The sequence below is a fragment of the Euprymna scolopes genome, chromosome 1, assembly GCF_053919585.1.
Source record: "Euprymna scolopes isolate OS-2025 chromosome 1, ASM5391958v1, whole genome shotgun sequence".
Taxonomy (NCBI): Eukaryota; Metazoa; Mollusca; class Cephalopoda; order Sepiida; family Sepiolidae; genus Euprymna; species Euprymna scolopes.
The window spans coordinates 180,187,833-180,197,459 of NC_136482.1; the positions used below are offsets into that span (position 1 = coordinate 180,187,833).

Genomic DNA, 9,627 nt, shown 5'->3' on the forward strand with positions numbered 1-9,627 from the left:
CTTATGGCAAGTGAGCTTTATAGAAACGTTAGTAACTGAATAAATTCTTCAAGCTAATTGCATCTTGGGTTTTTATTTCTACTGTTAACTATCGGTTTTTATTGCCTATATCACGAAGGCTTTGATTTGCTAGATATCTTTTGGCCAATAAAGTGTATATATAACTATAGACAATAAACAGAAAAGTATTAAAGAAACAAATATAACAAGTTACTCTACCTACCTGGATAAGAGTTTTGCGCTTTCACTTATTTTAAAACGTTTATCTATTTTGAAACAAGTAGTGCCAAGTTGCAAAGTTAGGGCGACAAGATGGCGGAAACGAGGATGCCATATCTCCAGTCTCGAGAATCGCTCAAAACTCGAAAATAAAAAATTCTAATAGAAATCCACCCAATAACTATCACCGTGGTGACACTTATTGGGTGAATTTTTTATAAATTAAATAGGTTCAAATATATTGCACTCAAAAACCAATATTTTTTGTCAAACGTGCTCAATACATATGTAGAGCTGTCATATGACACATGATGTGTCGATATAAGTAAAAACAAGAATGATAGATCAACTGACTGACAAGTAGACTTACCTGGGCATCAAATCTTGTTATGAGCGACTGTACCCATTCTCCAGGTTTCTGCGAGGCCATGGTCACACACACAAACGGCAGACGGCTTTAGGGGGTGGGGGCACCTAAGATGAGGACGTTGGGGCCAGTTGGAGGGGGGGATCTCTAGCCGACACACAGTTTCGAATTTGGGGGTGGGGGAGATCGTCCACCACCGTGTTGTGTGTGTCAAGAGAAACACGGCAGTGGTGAGAAGTGTGTGATCATCAAGTGTGTCTTGATGGTGTATGTATGGTGATGATGCGGTCGAAGGTAAGTGTGCGGGCGTGCGCACACGTCAAGTAAAAAAAAAAGGGGGGGGGGGGGTAATGATGACTACTAAAATATACAGACGTGTAGATGTTTTGTTTTTTCTTTCTTTTTCTCTTTCCTTTCGTTATAAAGTCAGGTCCAGATTGCGTTAATTAATGATCTTGTGATGGTCGATGTGGGAGCAGGGTATGTACAGATGAAGATGGAGTAGTCGGAGTCTGTACAGGAAGATGGAGATGGCTTATTGTAAATCCGAGGGAATATATTTTGAGGATACAAAAATCTCACAGCGAAAACGGCTACTGAGATATATATAGGTAGGTGTCGATAGAGGTGCGAGAAGGAGCATAATCTTGTTGAACGTTTAGTAAAAGTATACAGATACACCATGGTAGGTATAGGTAGATGTGTGTATATATATATATATATATATATATATATATATATATATATATGTCAGAGTAATTAATGTGAACGTGGTATTGGTATCTCTCTTTCTCTCTCTCTCTCTCCCTAAATGGCAGAAGAAAAAGGGTAACACCGAAAAGAGTTTAGTATGTGTTGCGTTTTTATATGGACGAAATATGAAATTAAAAATAAAAGAAATTGATAGAAAAACAGATTTGAAAAAAAAAAAAAAAAAAAAACTAAAAGGATTTTCTTTGGATAAAGAAATCAAAAATACATAAAGATGGACAAAGAATTCTATTTTTTTATATTATTATTTTTTTTTTAATAAAGCGAAATAGACTTGTGGTTGACAAAGAGAAATAACAGACTGGTAATGGCCTTATAAAACTAAACAAGTAGTAAATATACAGCCTCATTGGGTGGTTATAGACTAGATAATTACAGACAAGATACGGACAGGTACACCCTTTAAAAACAAGACAAGCAGATAGAAACCGTTTACTATTTTGTTATAGTTGGTTTCAATTAATAACGAGAAATGACAGGTTTTGTTTTTAATGTATTTCGTACGATTTGAGTGCGAGGGAGATACAGTCAACATGCAGAGTTAGTAACAAAAAAGCAGCAAGTCGTGATAAAGAGAGAGAGAGAGAAAGTTTAGTAGAATGGGTGCTTCTTTTAAACAGAGACACCAACAAGCAGTAAGAATGGTATTTTTTGTTGGCTGTGTTGCTTCATACTCAAGAGTAACAACAACAATAATAATAACAACAGTAAATAACGTTTAAATCTGCTGTTATCAGTGGTGGTAGAAATAATGGCAGGAGAGGAAGTTGTATGTCATAAAGCTGAATTCTACATTTAGTGTGACGGAGATATGCGGGTTTTATTGGGTGTAATATTGATATATTTAAAGGAGTGGTTGCGTTCTGTGTGTGGACATCATAAAGGGTAGAGTTGGTTGTTGTCGGGTTTTTTCTTTTTGAAAGGGTTGTGAAGAATTTTTTTTTGTTTTTTGTTTTTTTTACAGGGACGTGAGGAAAAACGGACAAGAAAGAATCCAACCAGAGGGGGGTATAACTTGTTGTCAATATTTATGAAGCAGTGAAAAAAAAAAACTCTAGGTAACAGGGGAGTGTGGGCTTTCTTTTCGTAATTGTTATTTGTTTCTCTCTTTTTTTTTTTAAATAATAAAAAAGATTGTCTTCAACGTATTTTTTAATATATACAAGAGACGAGGCCTTTTTTATCTACTCCTCCTCCCTCTCTGTCTTCTACTTCCACTCCTCCTTCGTTTTTTTTTTTTTTTTTTTTTTTTTTTTTTTTTTTTTACTGGTTGTCGTTTTTTTTTCCGAGGGTTCCTCGTAAGTATTAGACTTTAAAAAAAAAAAAAAAAAAGAAAAAAAAAAAGGGAGGGTGGGCTGCGGTGTGGCTAGTCGCCAATCTCCCGCAGGAGGTTCGTGTGTGGTGTCACTTTGTCTTGTCTTGTCTGTCCTTTTCGTTTTAGCAGAATCGGCAATGTCCAGTGGGAACTGGCAGCTGCGGTGGTGGAGGCATACTCGCACAGCGGCTCTCCATGGCAGCCATGACAGCGTCGGGCGCGCACGCGCATACGCTACTGACCCGAACTGAGAAGAGCGAGAGAGACAACTGCCACCACGTCACTAATCATCTACTCCCGCCGCCGCTAGTCGACACGGATACTGCGACCACGTCACTAATCACCTACTCTCACTTCGACCATTCGACACGGATACTGCCACCACCACCTTGTTGCTTCTTACTACTACTACTACTATTTCTACTTCATTCCATTATTGCAGTTGCTCCTCGGTTTCCGGCACTTCTGTGTTGGAAACCAATAATAATTAACTGAAACCTGATGCTTGGAGATCCGTCTCTTAGGCAGCACCTCTCAGTTGTTGCACTAAAGAGTCAGTGGTTACGCCCTGATGCTTGCGACCATAGCTGAGAAAATCGGACAATCTATGGATAGTCCACCATGCGACCTTGAGTAGGGTATCTCACCTCACACAGAAGAAAAAACGTTTTTTGTATCATATATTTTTATTTAATACTTATCGACTTGTTGGTATCACTTGTTAATCGTGAGTCAAATAGCCACCATTTGTAGTATTGATGCGAAATATTGCAATTTGATATATATTTCCCTAAGTGCAACAAGTCTTTATATATGTTTATATAAACATACAATTGCAACTAAGTTACCGAACCTTGTAAATGAAACTATATTGCGATATTGCTGACAGTGTCACCTTTATTACTTCACGTTTCTGTCATGAAATCGGAATAATTGCTTTTTTCAATACAGGGAGAAGTGGTCATGGTCAAGTCTCAAGTCAAAAGCTACTATTACAACTACTACTAATTTGTTTCTGCTCTATTGCTACTACTGCTTGTTCCACTCGTTCTCAGTTATTTCCAAATTACTGCTACTTGTACAAAACTTGGAGACTATGGCTCAACTGATAGAAACTGCGTTTCTTCACAAATTCAAACTGGGTTAGGATTCAAAACCTAGGAATTGGCAAGTCATTCAACTTCACTTATTTCAAGCGACTTGCATCATTTGTAAAATCCGTTACTTCTTTAATTACCGTTGGATTCTTGTATTATACTACCATTTAGTATTTTTTGCTTTTCGGCGATTATCAAGAAAAGAAATAGTCAAGGAAAAAAAAAAAAAAGGATAAAAAAACAACAAAGCAAAACAAAAAATAGTCAACACATAACTATTACCAAAGGCAATAAAAGTTGCTTTTCCGCCTACCTGCTTATTGTGTGTGTATGTGTTTTTGCTTTTTTAGTTTGCTTTTTTTGTTTTGTTTTTATTTGTTTTTTTTTTACTCGCGTTCACCACAAACAAGGCATGTCGCCACTTGGTCGTAAGAAGCTAAGATTAACAAGATGTTGGTTTACGTTACATTTAAACTTCAGGGAAGCAGGTAGCAGAAAGGGGATTCCAAAGTCTAGCTGTTTGAGAGAAGAAACTATTAGAGTAGAAAGCTTTCTGTCATTTAGGAATCTCAGTACTGAAGGGGTGTGATTTTGTTGCTAAACAGGTTTGTCGAGGATATGTACATTGACGGGGCGGGGGTAACGAAGAAGAAAGACCTTATCAAAGCTTTATTCGGCTAAATGTTACAGTAATAACCACTCAAGGCAAGAGGCCAAATACATATATATAAGAATTTAAAAAAAAAAAAAGAGTCCATTTAAATAGGAAAATCACGTACTTACGTGAGCAAGAATTATAAATTTTTCAAGAGTTTTATTTATTTATTTATTTTAATGAAAATATAACACTCTACAATTTTCATAAATCCAGTTGTTGGACCGGTTTGCGAATCTTGCCAGACTGGCAGGGAAGTAGCTCACCACTGGGAGAACCAATATATGTTTCAGATCTTTGAGAAGAATGAATCTTGGGATTCTAATTCACCACTTCATCTTCTGTAGAACTTATGTCAGGTGGAGAGGTCGGATTTGCCGAGCTTACGTCAGGTAGAACGTTTTCCACAGAATGTTGAAGTCGATCTGAGTGTGGAAAAAGTGCCAAATGTCTCAGTGCCACTGAATTCCTCAACCATTACGATGTTGAATTCTTGCATGTGTAGGGTTGGTTTTGAGGAGTTCCGCAACCTCAACAATCAGATCGTACTCACCCTTACCACCAAATTGTTTTAATAAAACTTCCCCAGGCTCATAGAGCCAAACAGTGGAAAAGTGCCTTTCAAAATTGAATATGTGCTCGTGAGGAATGACATTAATGGTGTTGCATAATAGAGAGCGCATAGTATGTAAAACATCCGTTAGAACGTCCTGCCAAGCGCTAATGGGTAACCATCACAATTCAAAAGCTAATAAAATGGCGTTCCATACAATACCATTATAGCGCTCACATTGGTTGTTACCTTTTGGGTTATAAGCAATAGTGTTGCTGGATCCAATCCTAAGCTGTAGCAGAAATTGTTTGAATTCCTTCAACGTAAACAAAGTTCCCTTGTTAGAATGGATAAATGAGGAATGTCCAAAGATAGTAAAATAGTCATCAGGAACTGGATCGCAGTTTGAGAGGAGCAATCACAACAATAAAGTAGGGGAGGGGAGGGCAGTAGCCCTTGATATAACTAAGGCTTTTGACAGAGTATGGCCCAATGGTCTTCTGATGAAAATAAAATCCTATGGTATTACTGGACGAATGCTTAGCATAATTAGATCCTTCTTAAATGAGAGAAGAATCCAGGTTGTCCTCGATGGGCGTACGTTCAAAACATTTGATATAAATGCAGGTGTGCCACAGGGATCGATTCTTGGACCTTTGTTATTTCTGATATTCATAAATGACTTACCTGACAAAATTGTCTCTGAGATGGGTATATTTGCCGACGACACCACGCTCTATAGCAGGCATGTGGGGAAAACTAATGAGCACATATCTATGATAATGGCTAAAACACTAGAGGAAGACCTTCAGTCTGTAGTGGAATGTGGTCAAAAATGGATGGGAACGTTCAACGCTGCCAAGACAAAGCTTGTTTCTTTTAATAATTACATGAAACCTTACCAGCCACCAATAGCTATGGCTAGAGATACTTTACCTGAGAGCACTTCGTTCAAGCTCCTTGGTTTAACATTCACAGAAAACATGCGTTGGAATAGATACATCGAGATTATTGCTAAGGCTGCTGCAAAGAAAGTGGGCTCCCTCTATCGTGCTAGAAAGTTACTTACGCCTGAAAGTATCCTGTACCTCTAAAAGCCACCATTCGCCCGTGTATGGAGTATTGCTGTCACATTTGGGCTGGCGCATCTGTTACTAGTCTCTCGCTCCTGGACAGGGTCCAAAAGAGAGTCGCCAACCTAATAGGTCCCGAACTGCCATCTAAACTTCAGCCCCTGTCACACCGACGAAATGTTGCATCCCTCTGCCTGTTTTACAAGTATTTTAATGGTGGATACTCTGAGGAACTACAAGCCCTTATACCCCCTCGACGAAAATACCCCTGACAAACCCGACAAGCAGCAAAATCCCACCCCTATACAGTTGAGATCCCTACATGTAAGAAAGCCTTTTACTCTAATAGCTTCTTCCCCAGAACTGCAGGACTTTGGAATTCTCTTCCGGTCTCCTACTTCCCCAACTGTACTGACATGCAGAAGTGTAATATGAACAAACATCTTGCTGCTAAACTCCCTACATAGTACCCCTGCAACTTAGGGCCCTGATAGTAGCCCCCTACATCAAAGTGGCAACATGCCTTGTTTGGGGTGAAAATGTAATCAAAAAAAAAAAAAACAAGGGTAAGCAAAAGGAAATTGACTGTATCCATCGACGACATATCAGCAATCTAATGAAGATGCCAGGATAGGTTCTTTGCAATCAACAGAAAGATGCTGAAATGTAGCAGTAGAATGGATAAAAATATTATTAGGAGAATTAAAGAATTAAAGAATTAAAGAATTAAAGAATTAGGGTTTTATTTTTGTGCAAGTTATACATTCGAATGTCACATGCTGGACCTTATCGATTGGATATGATATATTTTATGATCTCACAAAATGTCAAAAACGTTGTACTCCAGGGTGTAATAAAGAATTATGAATTGATATGAGTTCAGTAAATACATTTTTAATCATAGCAGCAGCAGCAGCAGCAGCAGCAGCAGCAGCAGCAGCAGCAGATTCAATCTGAGAGACGTATGACTTAGTATGAAGGCGGGCCTGTTCCAAAGCTCTAGCACATTGTGTAGTATTCTGGAGATTTGACAAATCATTTTCAAGCAGTCTGGCATATATCATGGAAGACCAAAGGCCATGTTTAAATGCATATTTCATCCCTGTAAGTTGCAGCAGTAACATCCTTGAAGCAATAGTCAACGGCAAGGCGATTCAATACCTGAAAACACTGGTCTATAGACTCATTTTCCTGTTGTAGACATGTGGAAAGTAAATGCCTAGCATGGATAATGTTGTGGGGCTTATCATAAATGGCTTTTAGAAATTCAATAGAATGTTCGAACCCGGAACAACACTCGATAATGTCAGCGAAGGTAGCACTAATGTTTAAGTAAAAGATTTTGAGTTTGTCTGGATTTAACGGAGCTATAGTAGACAAATAATAAGTTTTAAAAAAATTTTTTTATTACATTTTCACCCCAAACAAGGCACGTTGCCACTTTGATGTAGGGGGCTACTATCAGGGACATAAGCTACAGGGGTACTATGTAGGGAGTTGGGCAGCAAGATGTCTGTTCATGTTACACTTGAACTTCTGCATGTCAGTACAGTTGGGGAGCAGGGACCCGGAAGGGAATTCCAAAGTCTAGCAGTTCTGGGGAATAAACTACTGGAGTAGAAGGCTCTCTTACATCTAGGGATCTCTACTGTGAAGGCGTGGGATTTAGCTGCTTGTCGAGTTTGTCGGGGGTATTTACATCAAGGGGGTACAAGTGCTTGCAGTTCGTCAGAACATACACTGTTAAAGTACTTGTAGAACAGGCAGAGGGATGCTACATTTCATCGATGGGACAGAGGCTGAAGCTTGGATGACAGTTCAGGACCTATCAGATTGGTGACTCTCTTTTGAACCTTGTCTAGGAGTGAGAGACTAGTAACAGATGCACCAGCTCAAAAATGACAACAATACTCCATTCATGGGCGAATGGTGGCCTTATAGAGGTACAGGATACTTTCGGGCGTTAGTAGCTTTCTAGCGCGGTAGAGAGAACCTACCTTCTTTGCAGCGGTCCTGGCAATACTCTCAATGTAAAATAAAATTATGGTACCATAATCTCCAGAGCTTGCTAGCCTAAGAGTCTGCAGAAGCTACATCAAGCTTGCCCAGTCAAATAATCTTATTCAAGAGGACATTAATAAGTCAAATTCAGTTGAATAAATTGAAGTGTAACAAAGACAAAAGAAGAAAGATCTTATCAATGCTTTATTCAACTGAATTTTATAGTAATAACATCTCAAGGCAGGGCAATATAAATGAGAATAAAATAAGGATTTATAGGGAAATCATGTCATCGCATGAGCAAGAATAATAACAAAGATTTCTTTTCTTTTGTTTTTTCCTTGTTTCATTTTACGTCAGTCAAAGTTCTCAGGAATCAAGGGTCCCTTTGCCTGGGGCTAACAATTGATCTCCATGTGAAATACATATGATTGATTCGGATATTCCATTAAAGTTTTCCTCTATCTCTTAAACACTCTGACAAATCTAGCCCTCTCCAGAAAGGGTCACTCTAGACCGTTGCAAAAGTTGTAGGTAGAAGTGAATGCCAATGAACCAAGTCTTTCTTCCAAAGGAGGAGATAATGCCTGGGAGCACGGCCTTCTGGGACTGAACAGAACCATTCTCTCTCACACACACACACACACACAGATAATAGCTGAAAGGCCAAAAATCAGAGGTAACTTTATATAAATTATAAATTAAGGTTGATTTACACCAGAGACTAGAGAGATTCTATTTTTTAATAGTTAGATGTATCTGCAAAGTTGGATTTTTTTTTTGTATATTTTTAGGTCACCATTTATAAAGACCAAAAGCCACTTGAGGTTGAGATGGAATGATTGTAAGCCAAAAGTAACAATGGTATGAACTGAGTTTGTTTGGTTATGGGGCGGTTTATGACAAGTATTTGTTAATATTGGACTTGAAGACGACCATTTCATAGTTTGTAGGGAAGCCGTCCCATTGTAATGTGTTCTATGGATCAAAAGATCTTGTAAAAATAAAGATCTGTGCATAGAAATTGTGTTTGATGTTTGACACAGGTGTAATATGGCATGGCCATTACTTTTTAACTGTGTCGTTACAGTTCAAACCTTTCTTGGACCCCCACACGGTCTATTACGGTCGCAAAGGAACAAACAAACAAAAATAAATAAATCTGACTCAGCATTTTTTAAAAGTGCAAATGAAACGCATTTATTTGTGGTTCTTCCAAAACAACGCATTTCATTATTTTTCCAAAGGTTTTCATGCACATATGTGCTTTTCTTAAAAGTCGCTGTTGCCACCACCCCAGGCCAGCACCAGCCAGCTGTTTCTTGCCTTCAACTTTCACACGTCCATCTTGGTCAGCGTGCACTTAACTTCTTTCTTGATGTTTTCTTGTGACGCAAGCTCATGTACACTTATTAATTTGCACACATGCTTTAACAGCTGCTTCTAATACCTTCACAAGCCAGCCATTCCAAAGCTGCTGCTCATTTTCTCACATTCACTTATATGTGTCCTGTTACATACCTTCCCTTCCAAAACAAATTCTTTACAATAATTTTAATTAAACTTGCCTGAGCTA

At 38.4% G+C, this 9,627-nt stretch overlaps 1 protein-coding gene across 25 annotated transcripts in view; it reads right to left on the reverse strand.

Moving 5' to 3' along the window:
• Window positions 1–890, reverse strand: part of LOC145277800 (neurofibromin-like) — a 345,586-nt gene extending 344,696 nt beyond the window's left edge. For all 25 annotated transcript variants that reach the window (XR_013868231.1, XR_013868216.1, XR_013868230.1 and 22 more), the window contains exon 1: window positions 590–890. Coding sequence is in view for 21 of the 25 variants with exons in the window: in XM_080129724.1 (XP_079985850.1) it covers window positions 590–649 (60 nt within the window). In the remaining 4 variants the exon portion in view is untranslated. The remainder of the gene's footprint in view (window positions 1–589) is intronic.
• Window positions 891–9,627: the final 8,737 nt, after the last annotated feature.